The sequence below is a fragment of the Rattus norvegicus genome, chromosome 1, assembly GCF_021556685.1.
Source record: "Rattus norvegicus strain SHRSP/BbbUtx chromosome 1, alternate assembly SHRSP_T2T, whole genome shotgun sequence".
In the NCBI taxonomy this organism is placed as follows: domain Eukaryota; kingdom Metazoa; phylum Chordata; class Mammalia; order Rodentia; family Muridae; genus Rattus; species Rattus norvegicus.
This window is the reverse complement of record NC_141534.1, coordinates 187,852,192-187,880,013: the sequence shown is the minus strand read 5'-3', so window position 1 is coordinate 187,880,013 and position 27,822 is coordinate 187,852,192. Positions and strand designations below refer to the sequence as shown.

At 39.2% G+C, this 27,822-nt stretch overlaps 1 protein-coding gene across 9 annotated transcripts in view; it reads right to left on the bottom strand.

Moving 5' to 3' along the window:
• Positions 1–27,822, bottom strand: part of Abca16 (ATP-binding cassette, subfamily A (ABC1), member 16) — a 185,656-nt gene that overhangs the window by 40,909 nt on the left and 116,925 nt on the right. For 7 of the 9 annotated variants that reach the window (XM_087607578.1, XM_087607580.1, XM_087607590.1 and 4 more), the window contains 3 exons: positions 12,727–12,825; positions 11,247–11,418; positions 2,678–2,975 (listed from right to left, as the gene is read on the bottom strand). In XM_087607578.1, coding sequence (XP_087463704.1) covers positions 2,678–2,975; positions 11,247–11,418; positions 12,727–12,825 — 569 coding nt within the window. Of the gene's footprint in view, positions 1–2,677; positions 2,976–11,246; positions 11,419–12,616; positions 12,826–27,822 lie in introns of those variants that run through there. The other 2 variants (XM_087607619.1, XM_087607622.1) reach the window with 1 other exon arrangement.

The following is a 27,822-nucleotide window of genomic DNA, read 5'->3' as shown; positions in this document are numbered from 1 at the left end:
TAGCTATTTAGGATTGAGAATTCATCTTGGTGGATTTTTCCTTTGATGAATATGAGTTGTCCTTCCTTATCTTTTTTGATGACTTTTGGTTGAAAATCGATTTTATTCGATATTAGAATCGCTACTCCAGCTTGCTTCTTCAGACCTTTTGCTTGGAAAATTGTTTTCCAGCCTTTTACTCTGAGGTAGTGTCTGTCATTGTCTGTGAGGTGTGATTTCTGTAGGCAGCAAAATGCTGGGTCCTCATTGTATGTCCAGTTTGTTAATCTGTGTCTTTTTATTATGGGAATTGAGTTTATTGAGGAGTTGAGTTTAATTTTCAATAACAAGCTACTCATTAGCCTGTATTTCAACTATATTATCTTCATGATAATCTATTTTGAAGATAAACATTTTCTTTAAGGCTTTCTTCTTTTTTGTATTCATATTTATCAAAATCATCTCCCAAAAGTATTTTCAAAACTAGAATTCTTTCTAACATAAAAAGTTCAAACTCTATAAGTCTCCTGTTATGTTATTCAAGAGCCAGTTTCATACTTGTGGGTATATGGTATATAACACTAACTTCCTGGCACCAAAATGTATCTTTATTTTTGTAGGTTTCCATAAGAAGTCTCTCAGATTGGATGAATGAAGCAATAGAAGTTAATTTTTCAGTCTGAAGCCTAGAAGTCTGAGTAGGTGATGGGAGGTTTGGTTTCTTTTGATACTTTTCCCTTGCATTTGGGTAGCAGTTTTGTCTGTCTTCACATGGTCTTTTCATTCTGCACGCATGTTTATATCTACCTTCTTCTTTTCTAATCTTAAATTACATATGTCTATGTATGTATATGCCAGGCATGTACCCACAGTGGCCAGAAAAATGGCATCTGATCCCCTGGAGACAGTTGAGTAGCTTGATAGTGGGTTTAGAATGAACTTGGGTCCTCTGGAAGAGCAGCAAGAGCTCTTAACAGCTGATCCATCTCTCCAGTTCCCACTTGTTTCTTTGTAAACAGTCACAGAATTGGGTTCTATGTTGGTTTAAATTTAATTAGAACTTCAAATTAATTAAATTAATTTAAATTTAATTAGAATTTCAAGATTGTACCTATGAATATAGTAAACAAGACACTTGTTGGCATTTTAAAATTGTGGGGCACAATTCAGTCCATAACTTCTTTCTTTTTATGTTTAAAAGTGGATATTTATGATGCATATTTTAATGATTTGTATAGACTAATACTCTGTTGCTCCTCTTTCTTATTCTTTAAAAATGTTTCCCCTGATTTATTTAGTAACCTATATGGATCAATTCTTGTAAACACTATATTTCTACATTCTGTATAGTGTACAGACTTCTCTGTTAGACTTAATAAATAATACTGCATTCATTTTTATGCCTGGCATCTACTTGTTTGGTCAGTCATGTGTCTGCTATCCTTTTTGGCAGCTTCAAGGCTATTAGTGGGTTTTGTTGAGTTCTATTAAGCCAGTGAGAGTGGGTAAGTAGAGTAACCCTAAGCTATAGTGCTATAAACCTCATTCTTACAGAAGCCTCACAATTTTCTTAAAGTAGTTAAATTCCAGTTTGTTCTGTGCTTTTGGTTAATGTTTGGTGTTCTAAAATGCTTGACTTTAAAAAACAGTTTACTCAGGTGAAAAGGGGATAACATTTGAAATGTAAATTCATAAAATATACAAGAAAAATAATAAAATTAAAAAACTGTTTACTCAAAGTTTAAATTCATCGTAGGCTAGGTCTTGTACTTTTCAACATAGCATAGATATTGAATGAGTTAGCTAAGCTCATTGTTTTTCGCATTAATAAAAACAATACAGAGAACATATAGACTTATGGTTCTTACCAAGGGTACATACAGAGTAAATCAATTGAACAAAACAATTACCTACATCATCTTCAGAGATTACTTATGAAGTCAATTAACTCTTCAGCCACTGGTTTATGGAATGACTAATTTTAAAAAGGATAGCCTTCCTATAGAGGAACCAACATCCCATAATGTGAGAGCTCTGGAAGACGCTAATCTTTCTTTTCTTTTTTTTTTTCACTTAAAAAATTTATTAGATATATTTCTTTACTTACATTTCAAATGTTATTCCCCTTCCTGGTTTCCTGTCCATAAGCCTCCATCCCCTTCCTTTTCCCTCCCCCATAAGGGTATTCCCCCCACACATCCCCCTTACTGCCCCCCCCCATATTCCCCTGCACAGGAGGTCCAACCTTGGCAGGACCAAGAGCTTCCCCTTCCACTGATGCCCCAAGGCTATTCTCTGCTACATATGCAGTTGGAGCCCTGGGTCAGTCCACGTATAGTCTTTCGGTAGTGGTTTAGTCCCTGGAAGCTCTGGTTGGTTGGCATTGCTGTTTTCTTTCAATGAGAATAAGACTTATAAGGCTAAATTGAACAGTAGCAACATATCTTCATCTTTCCCATCCCCATAAAAGGTGATGAAATTAGCAAAGACATATTCAGCCAAAAAATGTCTCCACAATTACTAACTTGTGGACAGTTGTGTCTAAGTGCATATTTTGCTTTTGATTTAGCTACTTTTATGATACTTGTAATTAGTGGGATGAGAAAGAAACAAGTAGTTAAATATCATAATTATAGCCATTGCATGATAAATAGGTCTTTATAGAGTGTAGTCAATTCTTTTTGTAAATGAATCTTACCTTTTATTTTTTTTAAGCTTTGATTCTTTGACTTTAGAAAAATCTTCAGGTTTTTTATGAGATTCAGAGCTAAATCAGAATTTCCTGAAATTGAGTAAGGCACAATGGTTTTACCATAGTGACTCAAATTCAGTTCCCTTTCAGGTATATCATTATCATCTAAATGCAGAGATAATAAGAGATATGTAGTGACAACCAAAACTACTATTATCTGTAGAAACATCAACTTCCAGTTGCGGCCAATGAATAGTGCTCTTTTTATAAACATGGAATAAAATTGCTGGCGGTAAAGTGGAACCTATAAAGAGAAAGGAAAAATGGTATTTTGATAATTAGAGATTCAAGAAGGATATGCATGATGGATTTCATTCATCATGTTTTGAAATGGAATGAACTAGAAAATATCATCCTGAGTGAGGTAACCCAATCACAGAAAACCACACATGGTATGCACTCATTGATAAGTGGATATTAGCCCAAAAGCTTGAATTACCCAAGATGCAATCCACAGACCACAGGAAGCTCAAGAAGAAGGATGACCAAAACGTGGATGCTCCCACTCCTTCTTAAAAGGGGAAAAATATCAATAGGAGGGGATATGGAAGAAAAGTTTAGAGCAGCCACTGAAGGAACGGCCATTCAGAGCCTACTCCACATGTGGCCCATATACATACAGCCACCAAAAATAGTTAAGATTGATGAAGCTAAAAACATGCATGCTGAAAGGGACTGGATATAGATCTCTCCTGAGAGACACATCCAGAGCATGTCCAATACAGAGGTCAATGCTAGCAGCAAACCACTGAACTGAAAACAGGACACCCTTGGGGGAAATAATTAGAGGAAAGATTGAAAGATCTGAAGGAACTTGCAACCCCCTAAGAACAACAGTATCAACGAACCAGAGCTTCCAGGGACTAAACCACTACCCAAAGACTGACCCAGGGCTCCAGCTGCATATGTAGCAGAGGATGGTGTTGTTGGGGGCACCCATGGAAGGGGAATCCCTTGGTCCTGCCAAGGTTGGACCCCCCAGTGCAGGGGAATATGGGGGTGCAGTAAGGAGAATGGATGGGGGAATACCGGTATGGGGGAGGGGGAGGGAATGGGGGCTTATGGACAGGAAACCAGGAAAGAAAATAACATTTGAAATGTAAGCAAAGAAATATATCTAATAAAAATAAAAAATGAAATATATGATGCAAAAATATTCATAAAATGTAATACAAATAAATTTTAGTTGACCCCAGTAAAGACAAAGTAAATAATTTATTTGTGCACTATTAATTTAAAGCATTAACACCTGGCTTCTAACTACAGTAAAACTCTTCAGATCATTTTGTGTGTGTGTGTGTGTGTGTGTGTGTGTGTGTGTGTGTGTGTGTGTGTGTAAGGGCAGTGCTAGGGGTCAAACTCTTTTTTTTTCATGGTATTTATTTTATTGGATATATTTCTTTATTTACATTTCGAATGTTATTCCCTTTCCCGGTTCCCTGTCCATAAGGTCCCTATCCCCTCCCCCTCCCCTATAAAGGTATTCCCCCTCATAAACCCCCCTTACTGGCCCCCAAATGACCCTGCACTGGGGGTCAAACCTTGGCAGGACCAAGAGCTTCCCCTTCCACTGGTGCCCCAACAAGGTCATCCTCTGCTACATATGTAGCTGGAGCCCTGGGTCAGTCTTTGGGTAGTGGTTTAGTCCCTGGAAGCTCTGGTTGGTTGGCATTGTTGTTCTTAGGGGTTGCAAGCAACTTCAGCTCTTTCAATTCTTCCTCTAATTCCCCCAAAGGGGATCCTGTTCTCAGTTCAGTGGTTTGCTGCTAGCATTCACCTCTGTATTCGACATGCTCTGGTTTTGTCTCTCAAGAGACATCTATATCCGGTCCCTTTCAGCATGCACTTTTTAGCTTCATCAATCTTATCTATTTTTGGTGGCTGTATACATATGGGCCACAAGAGGGGCAAGCTCTGAATGGCCATTGCTTCAGTCCCTGCTCTAAACTTTGCCTCCATATCTGCTCCTATGAGTATTTTCACCCCTTTTAGGAAGGAGTGAAGCATCCACACTTTGGTCATCCTTCTTCTTGAGCTTCCTGTGGTCTGTGGATGCATCTTGAGTAATTCAAGCTTTTGGGCTAATATCCATTTACCAGTGAATGCATACCATGTGTGTTTTTCTGTGATTGGGTTACCTCACTCAGGATGGTATTTTCTAGTTCATTCCATTTGCTTATGAATTTCATGAAGTCATTGTTTTTGATAGCTGAGTAATATTCCATTGTGTGGATGTACCACATTTTTTTCAATCCATTCTTCTGTTGAAGGGCATCTGGGTTCTTTCCAGCTTCTGGATCTTATAAATAAGGCTCTATGAATATAGTGGAGCATATGATGTCTTTGTTGTATGTTGGAGCATCTTTTGGGTATATGCCCAGGAGTGGTATAGCTGGGTCCTCCCTCAGGTAGTGCAATGTCCAATTTTAGTGCAATGTTCAACATCCAGACTGATTTCCAGAGTGGTTGTACCAGTCTGCAATCCCACCAACAGTGGAGGAGTGTTCCTCTTTCTCCACATCCTTGCCAGCATCTGCTATCACCTGAGTTTTTTATCTTAGCCATTCTGACTGGTGTGAGGTAGAATCTCAGGAATGTTTTGATTTGCAGTTCCCTGATGATTAAGCATGTTGAATATTTTCTTAGGTGCTTCTCGGCTATTCTATATTCCTCAGCTGGGAATTTTGTTTAGTTCTGTACCCCATTTTAATAGGGTTATTTGGCTCTCTGGAGTCTAACTTCTTGAGTTCTTTGTATATTTTGGATATTAGCCCTCTATCAGATGAAGGATTGGTAAAGATGTTTTCCCAATCTGTTGGTTGCCATTTTGTCCTAATGACAGTGTCCTTTGCTTTACAGAAGCTTTGCAGTTTTATGAGGTCCCATTTGTCTATTCTTGATCTTAGAACATAATTCATTGATGTTCTGTTCAGGAAATTTTCTCCTGTGCCTATGTGTTCGAGACTCTTCCCCACTTTTCTTTCTATTAGTTTGAGTGTACCTGGTTTGATGTGGAGGTCCTTGATCCACTTGGACTTAAGCTTTGTACAGGGTGATAAGAATGGATCGATTTGCATTTGTCTCCATGCTGAACTCCAGTTAAACCAGCGCCATTTGTTGAAAATGCTATCTTTCTTTCATTGGATGGTTTTAGCTCCTTTGTTAAATATCAAGTGACCACGGGTGAGTGGGTTCATTTCTGGGTCTTCAATTCTGTTCCCCTGATCTATCTGCCTGTCTCTGTATCAACACCATACGGTTTTTATGACTATTGCTTTTAACACTGCTTGAGGTCAGGAATGGTAATTCCCCCCAAAGTTCTTTTATTGTTGAGTATAGTTTTTGATATCCTGTTTTTTTGTTATTCTGAATTAATTTGAAAATTGCTCTTTCTATCTCTACAAAGAATTGAGTAGGAATTTTGCTGCAGATTGCACTGAATCTGTTGATTGCTTTTGGCAAAATGACCATTTTTACTATATTAATCCTGCCAATCCATGAACATAGAAGATCTTTCCATCTTCTGAGATCTTCAATTTCTTTCGTCAGAGACTTGAAATTCTTGTCATACAGATCTTTCACTTGCTTGGTTAAAGTCACATCAAGGTATTTTATATTATTTGGGAGTATTATGAAGGGTGTCATTTCCCTAATTTCTTTCCCAGCCTGTTTATCCTTTGAGTAGAGGAAGGCTACTGATTTGTTAGAGTTAATTTTATTCCCAGCCACTTTGCTGAAGTTGTTTATCAGGCTCAGTTGTTCTCTGGTGGAACTTTTGGGGTCACTTAAGTATACTATCATATCATCTGCAAATAGTGATATGTTGACTTCTTCCCTTCCAATTTGTCTCCCTTTGACCTCTTTTCATTGTCTGATTGCTCTGGCTAGAACTTCTAGTACTATATTGAATAAGTAGGGAGAAAGTGGGCAGCCTTTTCTACTCCCTATTTTAGTGGGATTGCTTCAAGTTTCTCTCCATTTAGTTTGATGTTAGTTGCTGGTTTGCTGCATTCTGCTTTTACTATGCTTAGGTATGGGCCTTGAATTCCTGATCTTCGAGAACTTTTATCATGAAGCCGTGTTGAATTTTTTCAAATGCTTTCTCAGCATCTAATGAGATGATCATGTGGTTTTTATCTTTGAGTTTGTTTATATAGTGGATTATGCTGATGGATTTCTATATATTAAACCATCCCTGCATCCCTGGGATGAAGTCTACTTAATCATGATGAATGATCCTTTCGTTGTGTTCTTGGATTTGGTTTGCAAGAATTTTTATTGAGTATTTTTTTGCATCAAGATGAATAAGGGAAATTGGTCTGAAGTTCTCTTTGTTAGGTCTTTGTGTGGTTTCAGTATAAGAGTAATTGTGGCTTCATAGAAGGAATTTGGTAGTGCTCCGTCTGTTTCTATTTTGTGGAATAGTTTGGACAGTATTGGTATGAGTTCTTCTACGAAGGTCTGGTAGAATTCTGCACCAAACCCATCTGGTCCTGGGCTCTTTTTGGTTGGAAGACTTTTAATGACTGCTTCTATTTCTTTAGGAGTTATGGAGTTGTTTAGATGGTTTATTTGTTCCCGATTTAACTTTGGTACCTGGTGTCTGTTTAGAAAATTGTCCATTTCCTCCAGATTTTCCAGTTTTGTTGAATATAGGCTTTTGTAGTAGGATCTGATGAATTTTTAAAATTTCTTCAGATTCCGTTATGTCTCCCTTTTCACTTCTGATTTTGTTAATTTGGATACTCTGTGTGACCTCTGGTTAGTCTGGCTAAGGGTTTATCTATTGTGTTGATTTTCTCAAAGAACCAGCTCCTGGGCTTCATTCTTTGTATAGTCCTTTTTGTTTCTACTTGGTTAATTTCAGCCCAGATTTTGATAATTTCCTGCCTTCTACTCCTCTTGGGTGTATTTATTTCTTTTTGTTCTAGTGCTTTTAGGTGTGCTGTCAAGCTGCTGATGTATGCTCTCTCCTGTTTCTTTCTGCCAGGCACTCAGAGCTATGAGTTTTCCTCTTAGCACTGCTTTCATTGTGTCCCATAAGTTTGGGTATTTTGTATCTTCGTTTTCATTAAATTCTAAGAAGTCTTTAATTTCTTTGTTTCTTCCTTTATCACGTTGCCATTGAGTAGAGCATTGTTCAACTTCCATGTATATGTGAGCTGTCTATCATTATTGTTGCTATTGAATACCAGCCTTTGTCTGTGCTGATCTGATAGGATGTATGGGATTATTTCTATATTCCTGTATCTGTTGAGGCCTGTTTCATTACAGAGTATGTGCTCTATTTTGTAGAAGGTATAATGTGGTGCTGAGAAGAAAGTATATTCTTTTGTTTTTTGATGAAATGTTCTATAAATATCTGTTAAATTCATTTGGTTCATAACTTTTGTTAGTTTCTCAATGTCTCTGTTTAATTTCTGTTTCCATCATCTCTCCATTGATGAGAGTGGGGTGTTGAAATCTCCTACTATTATTGTGTGAGGTGCAATGTGTGCTCTAGTTATAGCAAGGTTTTTCTTTTCTTTTCATTTTTTTTTTGTGAATTTAGGTGTCCTTGCATTTGGAGCATAAATATTTAGGATTGAGAGTTCATCCTGGTAGATTCTTCCTTTGATGAATATGAAGTGTCCCTCCCTTATTTTTTTTGATGACTTTTGGTTGAAAGTTGATTTTATTTTACATTAGAATGGCTACGCCAGCTTGTTTCTTGTGAACATTTGCTCAGAAAGTTGTTTTCCTGACTTTTACTCGGAAGTAGTGTATGTCTTTGTCTCTAGGTGTGTTTCCTATATACATCAAAATGCTGGGTCCTCTTTATGTATCCAGACTCTCAGTCTATGTCCTTTTATTGGGGAATTGAGTCCATTGATATTGAGAGATATTAAGATTGTGATTGTTTCTTTGTGTTATTTTCATATTTAGAGGTGGAATTATGTTCATGTGTCTCTCTTCTTTTGGTTTCGTTGCAAAGAGATTACTTTCGTGCTTTTTCTAGATGTAGTTTCCTTCCTTGTGTTAGAGTTTTCCATCTATTATCGTTTGTATGGCTGGATTTGGAGAAAGATATTGTGTAAATTTGGTTTTGCCATGGATTATCTTGGCTTCTCCATCTATGTTAATTGAGAGTTTTGCTGGATATAGTAGCCTGGGCTGGCATTTGTGTTCTCTTAGGGTCTGTAAGACATCTGCCCAGGATCTTCTGGCTTTCCTAGTCTGGTGAGAAGTCTGGTAAAATTCTGATAGGTTTGCCTTTATATGTCACTTTACTTTTTTCCCTTATTGCTTTTAATATTCTTTCTATGGTTTGGCCATTTGGTGTTTTGACTATTATGTGAAAGGTGGGATTTCTCTTCTGGTCCTATCTATTTGGGGTTCTGTAGGCTTCTTGTATGTTTATGGGCATCTCTTTCTTTAGGTTAGGGAAGTTTTCTTCTATAATTTTGTTGAATATAATTACTGGCCCTTTAAGTTTGGAGTCTTCACTCTCTTCTATATCTATTATCCTTAGGTTTGACCTTCTCACTTTGTCCTGGATTTCCTGGACATTTTGGGCTAGGAGGTTTTCCCGTTTTACATTATCTTTGACAGTTGCGTCAGTGTTTTCTATGGTATCTTCTGCTTCTGAGATTCTCTCTTCTATCTCTAGTATTCTGTCAGTGATGCTTGCAGGTATGATTCCTGATCTCTTCCTTAGGTTTTGAACTCTAGGTTTGTCTCCCTTTGTGCTTTCTTTATTGTTTCTATTTCCATTTTTAAAGCCTGGACAGTTTTGTTCAATCACTTCACCTGTTTGGTTGTGTTTTCCTCTAATTCTTTAAGGGATTTTTGTGTTTCCTCTTTAAGGGCTTCTACTTATTTACTTGTGCTGTTCTGCATTTCTTTAAGGGAGTTATTTATGTCCTTCTTAAAGTCCTCCATCATTATCATAATCTGTGATTTTAAATCTAAGTCTTGCTTTTCTGGTGTGTTTGGATATCCAGTATTTTCTGTGGTGGGAGAACTGGGCTCTGATGATGCCAAGTAGTCTTGGATTTTGTTCCTTATATTCCTGTGCTTGCCTCTTGCCACTGGGTTGTCTCTGGTGTTAGCTTGTCTTGCTGTTTCTGAGAGTGGCTTGACCCTTCTGTAGGCCTGTTTGTCAGTACCCCTGTAAAACTGTTTTCCTGTCTTCTTTCAGCAGTTTCTGGGAACGTGTGCTCTGCTCTCCTGGTGACTGTCTTTCAGCTCTCGGTGTGGGCAGGAATCAGAAGGGTCCTGCCCATGATTACTCCTATGTCCTTGCACCCAGGGGGCATAGTTGGCACTTGGGTCAGGAATGTGGGCAGAGGGTAGTCTTCTCTGATTTCTCAGGAGTGTCTGCACTTCTTGAGGGTCCAGCTCTCTCCCCCATGGGATTTGGGTGCAAGGAGCTGTTTGACCGGTTCAGTTCAGTTCTGGGCGCAGACCAGAACCGCAGGTATAGGCAGCTGACTCTTCCTATATTCCTGTGTCCAAAGGCACTATGCAGTTTCCTCTTGGACTAGGGATGTGGGCAGAAGTGGCAATCTGTCCTGCAGTTTCAGGATGGTCTGCACGTCTGAGTGTCAGCTCTCTTCCCCATGGGATTTGGGTGCAGGGAACAGTATCAAACTCTTACACATACTAGGCAAGCACTCGATCACTGAGTTATGCCACTGATCCCAAGATTCCATTAAGAACTTATTATTAAAAAATAGAAAATCTGGCCAGGTTTGGTGGCATATGCCTTTAATCCCAGCACTTGTAAAGCAAAAGCAAGCAGACATCTCTTAGTTTGAGACCAGCCTGTTTTATACAGAAAGCTCCTGGCCATTCAAGATTACATAATGAGACCCTGTTTCAAAACATAATGAAGAAAACACACAAATGTTGGAAATTTTAGTGTTTTTATTTACCATAGAATCTTTTTTCCTTCACTTTGAACACTCCTCATAAAATAATTTTATTTTGCTAGGCACACATCATGTTATTCAGAGAGGAATTTCTTGATGCACAAGTACCTTCTGAACATGGTAGTTATAATTCTTGGTTATTACTGAACAAAGGGAGAGTTTCTAATGAGAAATTTAGAAAAGGGATTCTGAGAAATAATAATGGTGAGAGGAACAGCTGGGATTTTTATCTACAGCTCATTTCTTTTTTTATTGGATACTTTTTAAATTTATATTTCAAATGTTGTTCCCTTTACCAGTTTCTGGGACATAAGTCCCCTATCCCATCCTCCTTCCCTTCTTCTATAAGGATGTTCTCAGATCAACTCCCACAGATGAATCCATTTCTATCTGGATAAACTGGAAGCTTCTTTTGAGTGTAGACATTAAAAAATATGATATACCAAAAGAAAAATGCTATCAATTTGACAGTGGGAGGAAACTTGGAAGAAGTTAGTGAAAGAGAACTTGCTAGGGGCTAGAAAGAGTAAAGAGAAGGGGAAACTGACATAACTATATTTAAAGTAAAATATATAAAAATTAAAAAAATGTAATATGCTTACCCCAGTGTTAAATTTAACAGTAGCAATTTCCCTCAAATAGGGAAAAATTGGTTTGTTATAATTTCTGAGAATATTCACATTCTGCTGCTCATCTTGTCTCATCTTTTTGTATGTCAAGTAATAGGGTTGGATAGTCTGAATACTCCTTTGAGGAGCTGCCAGCTTATTGACCCTAAACATACATAGATACACAAAAGAGCACAAAGTATTTTCTTTTGATCATAGTCTGAAATTACTTTACTTCAAGAATATGAAGCCAGTCTATAAAATATTATAGAGTACTGATATTGCTCTTGGCTGCCTCCCAGAACTTGAAAGTAAGACCCTAGAGCTAAGGACACCATATACTTTGGACACAGGATTTAGAAAATTGAGCTGGAACTGACCTGGACGACTTCTACCAAGGACTAGCTCTCACAGTAATAGAAAAAGCTATGCAAGATGCCAATGTAGAAAAGGAATCAATAGTCCTATGCAGCTGTAAAAGCCTCCACAGCACAATGATCAGCTTGGCCAGATATCCCCAAGGGTACAATAAAAATCTAGCCAACTTCTTGAGGAGAACTCACTATAGCCACTTTTCCAAACCACACTTCCCAACTACAATCTATATATCTATCCTTAAAACCACAGAGAACTGTAGTTCTCAGCCTCATCAATGAAGTTTTTTTTTTCAGCAGATAAAGACCATTACAGACATATACAACTGGTTGAAATTCAGAGAAAAAACTGTGGATGGCCAACCTCAGTTGATAAATCTATAATGCAACTGCTATATATAAGGCTCAGGGAACAGCACAGAAGATGAGGTGAAAAAACTGAAATAGACAGAGGACCAGGATATCTGCTGTGTGACAGTGTCTTCTATATATAACAGGGAGTTGTGCTCATGTTATCATTTACAGTTGCCTAAACAAGTCCTGCATAATGGCTACAGCAGCTGATATGTCTTTGTGGATTCCAGAGATCTCACAAAGCCCCACTCTTAAGGAGCCGTATTTAATCAATGGCTGATAAGACAGGGAGAATACTATATCCAGGAATGAGCTGCTGATAGGTCATCCACTCCTGAGTGGTCATCCCTAACATATGCGAAACACTAGATGGACTCAGTAGTGTGTGTATGTGTAAATATATATATATATATATATATATACATATATATATATGTAATGATTAATGAAGATGAGGTTGTGAATTTGAAAGCAGGCAAGGGTTGAGGGAGGAGAATGTGGCTGGAAATGATGTAAAAATAGTATTCACTCATGAAATTCTAAAAAAAAAGTTAAAAAAAGATGTATTAAGACTCAAGTTCGACATCTTTACATCTCTGCTGAATATACATGGAAGTACATTGCTATAAAATGGAATATCTGAAAATTTAGTGACACTTTATTTCAGTTGCAAAAGGGTGAGGTTTTTTCTTAAATTAACATACGAGTTTAGAGGCAGAAATTTTTTCCAGGTTATTATAACTCACTTAAGGAAAACCTCTTCCATTGTAGTGATTGAAGCTCCAAAGTTGGCAATGCCTAGTGCTTTTTGTCTCATTTCCAACTCTGTAAACAAAGTTTCAAATCTGTGAAGAAAGAAGGAAGAGTTGGTGTTGGGTCTGGTTAATTTATATATTCTTTGTTCATTTTGTTTCGCAGTAATAAAATAAAATGTAAGGGCTTCAGTTTTCTCCATTTAGTATTTTTAAACTGTATTATTTCCTATTATTTTTTCCCTTAAATTCTTATGAAAGGGAATAACACTTGAAATGCAAATAAAGAAATATATCCAATAAAAAAAAGAAAAAAGAAAATTGGACATAATACTACGTGAGGACCCAGCTATACCACTCTTGGGGCATATACTCAAAGATGTTCCAACATATAACAAGGACACGTGCTCCACTATGTTCATAGCAGCCTTATTTATATTAGCCAGGAGCTAGAAACAACCCAGATGTCCCTCAACCGAGGAATGGATACAGAAAATATGATACATTTACACAATGGAGTATTACTCAGCTATTAAAACAATGATTTCATGAAATTTGCAGGCAAATGGATGAACTAGAAAATATCATCCTGAGTGAGGTAACCCAGTCACAAAAGAACACACATGGTATGTACTCATTGATAAGTGGATGTTAGGCAAAGAGAAGCTCAGAGCATCTACGATACAATGCACGGACAATATGGAACCCCGGAGAAGGAAGGCCAATATTTGGATGCTCCAGTGCTACTCAGTAGGCAAGAACATAATCTCTGGGAAGTAGAGGAAGAGAGGGGTCTGGGAGGGAGGAAGGAGGGGGACAGAAAAAGAGGGGCCAGTTCAGATATGACAGGAGATGGGGAGAAGTACAGAGGGTCAGGAATTTGAAAATAGATGTGTAGCAGTGGGGAATGGGGAATTGTGGGTAGCCACGAGAAAGTACCAGATGCCAGGGCCCAAGAAGTTCCCAGGACCCAACATGGTGAGGAGTTTAGCCGAAATACTCAACAAAGGGGAGATAGAATCCGTAGAGACCAGTGGATATATCCAGTGGATAGATATAGTCGACAGTTGAGGGATGGGGCCACCCACCCATCTCAAAAATATTAATCCAGAATGCCTCCTGTCAAAAGAAAATGTAGGGACAAAGAGTGGAGCAGAGACTGAAGGAAAGGTCACCCAGTAACTGCCTTACCTAGGGATCCATCCTATCTGCTGACACCAAACCCAGACTCTATTGCTGATGCCAAAAAGTGCTTACTGACAGGAGCCTGGTATATCTGTCCCCTGAGAGGATCAGCCAGAGCCGGACCAATACAGATGTGGGTGTATACAGTGAAACACTGGGCTGAGTGCGGGGACGCCAATGGGGAAGTTAGGGCGTACTGTGGGAGCTGAAGAGATTTGCAACCTCATAGGAAGAACAATAATATCAACCACCCAGACCCCCAACCCCCATAGCTCCCAGGGACTAAACCACCAACAAAGGGGTGGACCCATGGCTCCAGGTGGATCCCCTGGGATCCATTGGAATGGGAACCCCTTGGTCCTGTGGAGGCTTGATGACATAGGATAGTGGAATGCTAGGCCACTGAGGCAGGAGTGGGTTGGTGGGTGGAGAGCACCCTCATAGAGGCAGGGGGAGGGAGAAGGGAATGGGGAGCTTGTGGTCGGGAAACTGGGAAGGTGGATAACATTTGAAATGTAAATAAATAAAATAACCAATAAAAAATGAAAAAAAATTCTTAAGATTGGGGGGGTCAGTGGGAAAGTGTTTTCCTAGTATGCACAAGGCCTTGAATTAAATCTCCAGCACTGCAAAGAAAAGAAAATAAATTCTTTTTTTAAAAAAATAGCTAGAAAATTTCAGAAGACTTTTATGTTAAATATAAGGAGTTGGTACATTACAATGAAGAATGACAAGTATAACATTAAAGTCATTAAAAATTATATGCCATATAATGAGTTTACCACATATCTCCCAAAAAATATCTCACGGAGAAAAGCAGATCTGCATTTTTTGACAAAATGCATAGCTTCAATCTAATAATAAGCAATAAAATCCAGACATTAATGAATATACTTTACAAAAAAACCAACAAGAGACTTGAATCAAAAAAGTGTGAAGTTGGTGGGAGAGAGGACAGACTGCCACTTCTGCCAATCTTTGCCGACATCCCTGGCCCAAGAGGAAACTACATAGTGCCTCTGGACACAGGAATATAGGAGCAGTCAGCGGCAGGTACCTGTGGTTCCGGTCTGTGCCTGGAACTGTATTGAACTAGTCAAACACCTCCCTGTACCCAAATTCTGTTGGGGAGAGAGCTGGACTCTCAGAAGTGTGGACGCTCCTGAGAAATTAGAGGAGACTACCATCTGCCCACATTCCTGACCCAAGAGGGAATCACCTAGTGCCAGCTGGAAAAAAAACCCAGAACAGTGAAAACAATTCTCAACAATAAAAGAACTTCTGGGGGAAATCACCATCCCTGACCTCAAGCTCTACTACAGAGCAATAGAAATAAAAACTGCAGGATATTGGTACAGAGAGACACATTAATCAATAGAATAGAATAGAATAGAATAGAATAGAATAGTCAGAAATAAAACCACACACTTACAGACACTTGATCTTTGACAAAGAAGCCAAGATTAAACAAGGAAAAAGAAAGCATTTTCAATAAATGGTGCTTGTCTAATTGGCAGTATGTATTAGGAAAAATGAAAATAGAGATATGAAAGCCAATCATGAGGAGCGCTGACACACCTGAGAGCACTGGTAAGACCAAACCTTCTGCTCTGTGCGACTCACCTGGAGGCCTCAGCACACACAAACCCAGGAGCATTCTGGTTTTGGTTCTTTTTTTTTTTTTTCCGAAGCTGGGGACCGAACCCAGAGCCTTGCGCTTCCTAGGCAAGCCCTCTACCACTGAGCTAAATCCCCAAGCCCCCTACCCCAGGAGGATTCTGGAACAGGATCTTTCTGGTTTCTGCCTGTGCCCGGAGCTGACCTGGGCCCACAGATCTCTGTACCCAAATCCGACAGAAAGAAAGGAGGTCTACAGGAGCGCTAACACACGGGATTACAGGAAGGTAAAGCCACTGTCTGAGGCAGCAAGACAAACTAACACAAGAGACAACCTAATGGCAAGAGGCAAGCACAGGAACAAAAGGCACAGAAACCAAGACTACTTGGCATCATCAGAGCCCGGTTCTCTCACCAAAGAAAATACTGGATATCCAAACGCACTGGAAAAGCAAGATTTAGATTTAAAATCACAGATTATGGTAATGATGGAGGACTTTAAGAAGGACATAAATAACTCCCTTAAAGAAATGCAGAACAGCACAAGTAAATAAGTAGAAGCCCTTAAAGAGGAAACACAAAAATCCCTTTAAGAATTAGAGGAAAAAGCCAGAAGAGACTACACTCTGCCCACATTTCTGACTCCAGAGGAAAACACCAAATGCCATCTGGGGCCCTGGTGCACTGGGGCTCCCAGAAAAGGCGGCGCAGGTCCTCCTGGTTGCTGCCCTCGTGGAGAGCTCATAAGCAACACCCACGAGCAAACTTGAGCTGCGGGATCGCAGGTAAGACCAACCTTTCTACTCCAAGTGACCTGCCTGGTGAACTCAGGACACAGGACCACAGGAATAGCTGAAGACCTGTAGACAGGAAAAACTACATGCCCGAAAGGAGAACACTCTGTTCCCATAACTGGCTGAAAGAAAACAGGAAAACAGGTCTACAGCACTCCTGACACACAGGCTTATAGGACAGTCTAGCCACTGTCAGAAATAGCAGAACAAAGTAACACCAGAGATAATCTGATGGCGAGAGGCAAGCCCAGGAACCCAAGCAACAGAAACCAAGACTACATGGCATCATTGGAGCCCAATTCTCCCACCAAAGCAAACACTGACTATTCAAACACACCAGAAAAGCAAGATCTTGATTTAAAATCATATTTGATCATGATGCTGGAGGACTTCAAGAAAGACATGAAGAACTCCCTTAGAGAAATGCAGGAAAACATAAATAAACAAGTAGAAGCCTACAGAGAGGAATCACAAAAATCCCTGAAAGAATTCCAGGAAAACACAATCAAACAGTTGAAGGAATTAAAAATGGGAATAGAAGCAATGAAGAAAGAACACATGGAAACAACCCTGGATATAGAAAACCAAAGGAAGAGACAAGAAGCCATAGATACAAGCATCACCAACAGAATACAAGAGATAGAAGAGAGAATCTCAGGAGCAGAAGATTCCATAGATATCATCGACACAACTGTCAAAGATACTGTAAAGCGGAAAAAGCTACTGGTCTAAAACATACAGAAAATCCAGGACTCAATGAGAAGATCAAACCTAAGGATCATAGGTATAGAGAGTGAAGACAGCAAATGCTGGCGAGGATGTGGAGAAAGAGGAACACTCCTCCATTGTTGGTGAAATTGCAGACTGGTACAACCATTCTGGAAATCAGTCTGGAGATTCCTCAGAAAATTGGACATTGAACTGCCTGAGGATCCAGCTATAACTCTCTTGGGCATATACCAAAAACAAGTGCTCCACTATGTTCATAGCAGCCTTATTTATAATAGCCAGAAGCTGGAAAGAACCCAGATGCCCTTCAACAGAGGAATGGATACAGAAAATGTGGTACATCTACACAATGGAATATTACTCAGCTATCAAAAACAATGACTTTATGAAATTCGTAGGCAAATGGTTGGAACTGGAAAATATCATCCTGAGTGAGCTCACCCAATCACAGAAAAACACACATGGTATGCACTCATTGATAAGTGGCTATTAGCCCAAATGCTTGAATTACCCTAGATGCCTAGAACAAATGAAACTCAAGACGGATGATCAAAATGTGAATGCTTCACTCCTTCTTTAAAAGGGGAACAAGAATACCCTTGTTAAAAGGGGAATAGAGAGGCAAAGATTAAAACAGAGACAGAAGGAACACCCATTCAGAGCCTGTCCCGCATGTGGCCCATACATATACAGCCACCCAATTAGACAAGATGGATGAAGCAAAGAAGTGCAGGCAGACAGGAGCCGGATGTAGATCTCTCCTGAGAGACACAGCAAGAATACAACAAATACAGAGGCAAATGCCAGCAGCAAACCACTGAACTGAGAACAGGACCCCCGTTGAAGGAATCAGAGAAAGAACTGGAAGAGCTTGAAGGGGTTCGAGACCCCATATGAACAACAATGTCAAGCAACCAGAGCTTCCAGGGACTAAGCCACTACCTAAAGACTATACATGGACTGACCCTGGACTCTGACCTCATAGGTAGCATTGAATATCCTAGTAAGATCATCAGTGTAAGGGGGAGCCCTGGGTCCTGCTAAGACTGAACGTGATTGTTGGGGAGAGGGCGGCAATGGAGGAAGGATGGGGTGGGGAACACCCATAAAGAAGCGGAGGGGGAGGGATTAGGGGGATGTTTGCCCAGAAACCGGGAAAGGGAATAACACTCGAAATGTATATAAGAAATACTCGTTAATAAAAAAAAAATAAACAAACCTTACTAAACTCAGAGCATACATTGCACCTCACACAATAATAGTAGGAGATTTCAACATCCCACTCTCATCAATGGATGGATCATGGAAACAGAAATTAAACAGAGACATATACAGACTAAGAGAAGTCATGAACCAAATGGACTTAACAGATATAGAACATTTCATCATACAACAAAAGAATATACAATCTCAGCACCTTATGGTACCTTCTCCAAAACTGACCATATAATCAGTCACAAAATAGGCATCAACAGATACAGGAAGATTGAAATTCTCTCATGCATACTATCAGATCACCACATACTAAGACTGGTCTTCAATTACAACAAAAACAACCAAAAGCCCACATATACATGAAAGTTGAACAATGCTCTACTCAATGATTGCTTGGTCAAGGAAGAAATAAAAAATTAAAGACTTCTTAGAACTTAATGAAAAGGAAGGCATAACCTATCCAAACTTATGGGACATAATGAAAGCAGTGCTGAGGAAAATTCATAGTTCTGAGTGCCTCCAAATAGATGTAGAGAATGTACACTAGCAGCTTGACATCAAACCTAAACCCTCTAACAAAAAGAGCAAATACACCAAGAGAGGTAGACTGCAGGAAATAATCAAACTCAGGGCTGAAATCACCCAAGTAGAAACAAAAAGATTTATACAAAGAATCATCAAAATCAGGAGCTGGTTCTTTAAGAAAATCAACATGATAGATAAACCCCTAGCCAGACTAACCAGAGCGCACAGAGAGTGTATCCAAATTAACAAAATCAGAAATGTAAAGTGAGACATAACAACAGCATCTGAGGAAATTCAAAATATCATCAGATCGTACAAAAAAAAATCCTATATTCAACAAAACTGGAAAACCTGGAGGAAATGGACAATTTTCTAGACAGATACCAGGTACTCAAGTTAAATAGGGATCAGATGAAACATCTAAACAGTCCCATAATGCCCAAATAAATAGAAGCAGTCATTAAAAGTCTCCCAACCAAAAAAAGCCCAGGACCACATGGGTTTAGTGCAGAATTCAATCACACCTTCATAGAAGACCTCATACCAATGCTGTCCAAACTATTCCACAAAATAGAAACTGACGGAGCACTACCAAATTTCTTCTATGAAGGCACAATTACTCTTATATCTAAACCATGCAAAGATCCAACAAAAAAGAGAACTTCAGACCAATTTCCCTTATGAGTATCAACGCAAAAATACTCAATAAAATTCTCAAAAACCGAATCCAAGAACACATCAAAACAATCATCCGTCATGATCAAGGAGGCTTCAACCGAGGGATGTAGGTATGGTTCAATATACAGAAATCCATCAAAGTAATCCACTATGTAGACAAACTCTAAGAAAAAAACACATGATCATCTCATTAGATGCCCAGAAAGCATTTGACAAAAATTCAACACCCCTTCATGTTAAAAGTCTTGGAAGTATCAGGAATTCAAGGCCCGCATATAAACACAGTAAAAGCAATGTACAGCAAACCAGTAGCTAACATCAAACTAAATGGAGAGAAACTTGAAATATTCCCGCTATAATCATGGACTAGACAAGGATGCTCATTCTCTCCCTACTTATTTAATACAGTAATCAAAGTCCTATCCAGAGCAATGAGACACCAAAGAAGATCAAAGGGATACGAAGTATAAAAAAGAAGTCAAAATATCACATCTATTTGCAGATGATATTATTCTTAAGTGACCCCAAAAGTTCCACTGGAGAACTACTAAGCCTGATAAACAACTTCAGCAAAGTGGCTGGGAATAAAATTAACTCTAACCAATCAGTAGCCTTCCTCTACTCAAAGGCTGAGAAAGAAATTAGGGAAATGACACCATTCACAATAGTCCCAAATAACATAAAATACTTCTGTGTGACTCTAATTCAGCAAGTGAAAGATCTATATGACAAGAACTTTAAGTCGCTGAAGAAAGAAATTAAAGATCTTAGAAGATGGAAAGATCTCCCATGCTCATGGATTGGCAGGATTAATATAGTAAAAATGGTCATTTTGCCCAAGGCAATCTACAGATTCAATGCAATCCCCTTCAAAATTCCTACTCAATTCTTTTTTTCTATACAGAAACCTGTTTACTTTTAACAAAGATAAATCAATATTTTCAAATATTAAAAAATCAATCTAGATATGCATACAAAAGGAAGAAAAGCTATCTCTCCATAAACATCTATACACAAATATTCACAGAAGCATTATTATTGATAACCAAAAGGGAATAATAATCTGAATATCATCTGGTAAACAGTATATAAAATGTGGTATATTCAGAGGCATCTTGCCTTCTTTACAGAGATAGAAAGAGAAATTTTCAAATTCATTTGGAATAACAAAGAAAAAACAAAAAACAAAACCAGGGTATCGAAAACTATACTCAACAATAAAAGAACTCCTGGGGGGAATCACCATCCTGACCTCAAGCAGTATTACAGAGCAATAGTCATAAAAACTGTATGGTATTGGTACAGAGACAGGCAGATAGATCAGGGGAACAGAATTGAAGACCAAGAAATGAACCCACACACCTGTGGACACTTGATGCTTGATAAAGGAGCTAAAATCATACAGCGGAAAAATGATAGCATTTTCACCAAATGGTGCTGGTTCAACTGGAGGTCAGCAAGTAGAAGATTGCAAATCGATTCATTCTCATTGCCCTGTACAAAGCTTAATTTCAAGTGGATCAAGTGCCTCCACTTAAAAGCAGATACACTCAAACTATTAAAAGAAAAAGTGAGGAAGAGCCTCAAATACATGGGCACTGAGGAAAATTCCCTGAACACAACCCCACTGGCTTATGTTCCAAGATCAAGAATTGAGAGATGGGATCTCATAAAACTGCAAAGCTTCTGTAAGGTAAAGGACACTGTTATTAGGACAAAGCAGCAACCAACAGACTTGGAAAAGATCGTTACCAATCCTACATCTGATAGAGGGATAATATCCAATACACATAAAGAACTCAAGAAGTTAGACTCAAGAGATTCAAGTAATCCTATTAAAAATGGGGTACAGAACTAAACAAAGAATTCTCAGCTGAGGAATATCAAATGGCTGAGAAGCACCTAAAGGAATGTTCAACATCCTTAGTCATCAGGGAAATGCAAAACAAAACAACCCTGAGATCCTATCTCACACCAATCATAATGATCAAGATCCAAAACTCAGGTGATAACAGATGTTATCAACGATGTGGAGAAAGAGGAACACTCCTCCATTGTTGGTGGGATTGCAATCTGGTACAATTCTCTGGAAATCAGTGTGGAGGTTCCTCAGAAAATTGGACATAATACTACCTGAGGACCCAGCTATACCACTCCTGGGCATATACCCAAATGATGTTCCAACATATGACAAAGATAAATGCTCCATTATGTTCATAGCAGCCTTATTTATAATAGCCAGAAGCTGGAAAGGATCCAGATGCCCTTCAACAGAGGAATGGATTCAAAAAATGTGGTACATCTACACAATGGAGTGCTATTCAGCTATCAAGAACAATGACAACATGAAATTCATAGGCAAATGTATGGAACTAGAAAATATCATCCTGAGTGAGATAACCCAATTACAAAAATACACACATTGTATACACTCATTGATAAGTAGATATTAGCCCAAAAGCTCGCATTACTCAAGATACAATTCACAGACCACATGAAGCTCAAGAGGAAGGATCCAAAAACCAATGTGGAGATGCTTCAGCCCTTCTTAAAAGGGGAAACAAAAATATTAGAAGGAGATATGCAGACAAAGTTTGGAGCAGAGACTAAGGAATGGCCATTCAGAGCCTGCCCCACCTGGGGATCCAGCCCATACAGCCACCAAATCTGGACAATATTGATGAAGCCAAGAAGTGCATGCTGACAGGAGCCTGTTACATCTGTCTCCTAAAAGGCTCTGCCAGAGAATGTGAAGTACAGAGGCAGATCTTCGCAGCCAACCACTGAACTGAAAACAAGGTCCCCAAAGGAACAGTTACAGAAAGGACTGAAGGAGGTGAAGGGGTTTGCAACTCCATAAAATCAACAGTACAAAGTAACCAGAGCTCCCAGGGACTAAACCACTACACAAAGAGTACACATGGACAGACCAATGGCTCCAGTACACATGTGGCAGAGGATGGCCTTGTCGGGTGCCAATGGGAGGAGAAGCCATTCATCCTACCAAGGCTGGACACCCAAGTGTAGGCAAATGTCATGGTGGGGAGGAGGTAAGGGGGATGGTTGGGGAGGGGGAACACCTTCATACAAGAAGGGGGGAGGAGGGATGGGAAAGGAATTTATGGACAGGAAACTGGAAAAGGGATTAACAGTTGAAATGTAAATAAAAATATCCAATAAAAATAGATCAAAAAATAAAAAATGGAAAAGACAAAAAAAGCAAAGTGAAAATAGCTCCATATTTGTCAACTTGCACAAAGCTCAAGTCTCAGTGGATTAATGACCTCAACATAAAACCAGATACACTGAATCTAATAAAATAGACAATGGCAAAGAGCCTCAAACTCATTCGCACAGGGGGAACCTACCTCCAATGGCTCAGGCTCTAAGATCAAGAATTGATAAATGGGACCTCATGAAACTGGAAAGATTCTGTAAGGCAAAGGACACTGTCAGTAGGACAAATTGGCAGGCAACCTACAGATTGGGAAAAAACTTCATTTACTCCATATCTGATAGAGGGCTAATGTCCAAAATATACAAAGAACTCAAGAAGCTAACCACCAAAAAACCAAATAACCCAACCAAAAATGGGGTATAGAACTAAACAGAATTTGCAACAGAGGAATATCAAACGGCCAAGAAGCACTTAAAGAAATGTTCAAAGTCTTTAGTGATCAGGAAAATGAAAATCAAAATGACCCTGAGATCCCACCTTATACCAATCAGTATAGTTAAGATTAAAAACTCAGGAGACAGCACATGTTGGTGAGGAGGTGGAGAAAGAGGAACACTTTAGATTGTAGACTGGTACAACCACTCTGGAAATCAGTTTGGAGATTCCTCAGAAAATTGGAAATAGATGTACCTGAAGCTATGCCACTCTTGGGCATATATTCAAAAGATGCCCCACCATGCTACAGGAGCACATGTTCCAATATATTCATAGTGGCCTTTATTTGTGATAACCAGAAGCTAGAAACAACCCAGATATCCCAAAATAGAAGAATGGATACAGAAAATGTGGTTCATTTACACAGTGGAATAATACTATTCCTCTATAAAGAATAAGGACATTATGAGTTTTGTAGGCAAGTGGATGGAAGTAGAAAATATCATCCTGAGTGAACTAACTTAGACCCAAAGGGACATACATGGTACATACTCAATAATAGATATTAGCCAAAAAAGTACAGAATACCCAGGATTCAATCCACAGAACTCAAGAAGGTTAACAAGATAAAGGGCCCAAGAGAGTATGCCTCAATTCCACTTGGGAGGGAGAAGAAAGCAATTATGGTGGGGGGGGGACCTGGGTGGTAAAGGGGACAGGGAGTGGGGAAAGGAGAACACCATCAGGTATTGGGAGGGGCGAATCAGGAGTGAAGCCCTGAGGGGCAGCACAAAGAATGGAAACAGGTAACTTCTGGAGGTAGGAGGCGGGGAGACCCTCTAGAATGTACCAGAGACCTGGGAGGTGACAGACTCTGAGGACTCAAAAGGAGGAACCTTAGATGAAATGCTCTACAGTGGGGAGAGGGAACTTGTAGAGCAACCTCCACTAGAAAGACAGGACGTCTAGTTGAGCGATGGGGTTGCCAACCCACAGTCAAAAACTCTGATCTAGAATTGTTCCTGTCTGAAAGAACTTCGGGGACAAAAATGGAGAAGAGCCTGAGTGAAAAGAGGTCCAGTGACAGGCCCAAACTGGGATACATCTCAAGGGAAGGCTCCAAGGCCTGACACTATTACTGATGCTATGGTATGCTTACAAACAGAAGTCTAAGATGACTGCCCTCCAAAAGGTCCAATGAAGAGCAGACTGAGACAGAAGCAGATACTTATACCTAACCAATGAACAGAAGTCAGGGACCCCTGTGGTTCAGTTAGTGAAAAGGTGGAAGAAGTTGATGAGGAGGACGACCCTATAGGAAAACCAGTAGTCTCAACTAACCTGGACTCTAGAGATCTCTCAGACACTGAGCCACCAACCAGGCAGCACACACCAGCTGATATGAGGCCCTCAACACATATACAATAGAGGACTGCCTGGTCTGGCCTCAGTGAGAGAAGATACACCTAATCCTCTAGAGACTTGAGTTCCCAGGGAGTGGGGAGGTCTGGTGGGGTGGGAGTAGGGGGTGGGGACATCCTCTAGGAGACTGGGGTGGAATAGGGAGGAGGTATGGGATGAGGAACAGTCAGAGGGTGGAATGGTAAGGGGATCAAGACTGGACTGTAGAAAAAGATAAAATAATAATAAAATAATGATAATAATAATAATAATAATAATAATAATAATAATAAAGACTAGGCACAAACTCTCATATTAGGATTGGGCAAGGCAACCCACTAGGAGGCAAAGAGTCCTAAGCAAGAGAGTCAGAGACACCCCCACTCCCACTGTCAGGAAAGCCTCAAAATCACCAAGCTAACAATCATATATGCAGATGATCTGTCACAGATTCATGCAGGCTCTGTGATTGCTGCTTCAGTCCCCTTGAGTCCAGGAGCCTTTCTTGGGCTTGATTTTGTAGGTTGTATTCTCCTGGTGTCTGACTCCTGTGGTTCTTAAAATTCTTCCTCAGTTGGAAGACTTTTAATTACTGTTTGTGTTTCATTACAAAACAAAAGTTTATTAAAGTTGATTATCTGATCTTGATTTATTTCTGGTAAGTGGTATATATTGAGATAATTACCCATTTCTTTCAGATTTTCCAATTTGGTTGCATACAGGTTTTTACATTTATTTATTTATTCATTTATTTTTAATGATTCTCTGCAAGCACTTTTTGTCATCAGCAATAGTGTCAGGGATTGGCATCTGTGGATGGGATGGTAGGAAGGGTGGTCTCTGGATGGCCTTTCCCTCAGTCTCTGCTTCATTTATTTTGTCCCTGCATTTACTTTAGACAGGTACAATTCTGGGTGGATGTATTATTTTCTTATTGTTTCTACTTCATTGATTTCAGTCCTGAGTTTGATTATTTCTACTCCTTTTGGGTATAATTTCCTCATTTGGTTCTAGAGTTTTTCAGATGTGCTGTTAAGTTACAAGTATGAAATTTCTTCAAAATTGTTTTGTCGGCACTTAGTGCTTGCTATGAATTTGCTTCTTACAACTGCCTTCATTGTATCCCCAAAATTTGGGTATTGTGCTGGATAATTTTATGTCTCAACTTGACACAAACTGAAATCATCTGAGAGGAAGAAACAGGGCATTTTTTAAATTAGTGATTGATGTTAGAGGGCCAAGCCAATTATGGGTGGTGCCATCCCTGGCCTTGGTGATCCTGGGTTCTAGAAGAAAGCAGGCTGAGCAAGCCATGTGGACCAAGCAGGTAAGTAGCACTCTTCCATTGCCTCGGCTTCAGCTTCTGCCTCCAGGTTCCTCTGCCCTGTGAATTCCTGTCCTCACTCCTTTTGATGATGAGATGTTATATGGAACCATGATAGAAATAAGCCTTTTCCTCCTCAAGTTGTTTTTGGTCATTTTATACATTTTTTCTGATTCTATAAAGTTTTCAGTGCCTTAGTTTCTGTTTGACCCATTTCATTCAATAATGAGCTGCTCAGTTTCCATTTGTTTGTGAGCTTTCTCTTCTTGATACCCAGTCTTTCTATAAAAATGGAACTTTGAATTTTCATTAGAAATGCACAAGTGTTCCAGCTCTCCATATCTTTATAACAATTGGCTACTTTTATATTTTGATTTGATTATAAGCCATCTTTGTATTTTTTGTAGAAACTTCTATACAAATGACTTGCCCAATTTTTAAATTGGAAAAAATTCACATACTTTAGTTACATTCTCTGCCCTCAACCCTTCCCAGACACTTCTTGCTTTACTACGTACCCAGCTTATGCCCCTTCTCGTAAAAAACAAGGAAACAAAACCAAACAACCCAAAAGCACGCACATAACCCCCAGTAAACCCCACAAAATTGGAAGCAATAATTTATGAGCAAAAGACCAATAGAAAAACATGCCCCAATAAAACAATGAAACTACAACACATCGAGATTGCCTTTGTTGGTCACCGATGCTGGGCATGGGGCCTACCTCCCAGTGTGCTTGATACAGACAGTGAGACTCTATGAAAAATTAATTTTTTCTTTGCAAACAGGTGTAAACTGCAGCTACCTTTTTGGTTAGGGGTCAGAGTACATGTATACTTCCTCTCTAAAAACTTGAACACCATCTGGCTTGAAACTGTGCGGGAGCTGCCGCTGCTGACCAGTGAACTGACCTACTGATTTCCTGACATCGGAGATGGGATTTACTTAATTATTTTTTCTAAACAGGTTCACTTCCCCATATCCTTTCTTTCTACTACCTCTGTTGGGTGGTGAGCTATAAGAGAGAGTAAAGCATTAAAGAACCATCATTAAAAGTAGGCTTTAAAAAATTAAAGTTACAGGTTGGTTCTCCTAGTTTGTGTCACCATTGTGCCAGCACATAATGGATGCAGGCCACTGTTGTACGTCGCAGGGTTTGTAGCTGGGTTGATGGTTACCTTTCTCCTCTGATAGCATGCATAGTGTATTTGAAAATCTGCATCTAGTACCATGAACTAAGTCAGTAAGGTAAGGCAGCTTGAAATCTGTGTCCAATGGGATATGTGTTATCTTTAGAAATGGGGCCTTACCATTATTTTGTAGAGAACAACCAATTTCCTTAGTGATAGCCTGAGATATTTGTGGTTTTTATATGGCTCCTTTGGCAAATAGCTCAGTTAGATGTAACTCATTCCTGGCATTGGATGTTTCACTTGATGGTATAAAGGCACCATCTCCTCTATTACTTACTTCATTTAGATTTCTTTCATATACATCTACATATGCATACAAGAAAATCTATATATATGTATATGTATGTATAAAATTTTACAGTTGTAGATTTTCATATAGTACCTCAAATGGTCCATAACAATGTCCTTCCCCACAGTCCCTTAACTAGCCCATTTTCCATTTCCCTCCTCATTTAACCTTCCCTCTCCATTCCCCTCAATCTCTTCTTAACTATATATTCTACTTCCCCATTCTTGGGAGAGCTGTTCCTCCTAACCCAAGTCCCTTACTAGCTACTTAAGTTATTGATTAAGCTATTTACACACACACACACACACACACACACACACACACACACACGTACACACACACAAGCATGTACATCCATGTGCACACACATGTGTAACTTTTAATATTAATATATAAGAAAAATACAATATTTTCTGTCTGGATTGCTTCACTCAGGATGATTTTTTCTATCTCCATTTGTTTATCTGAAAATTTTAGCTTTTTATAAATATTTTTTTTATTTTTAAACAATTAAATCTTTAATCTTT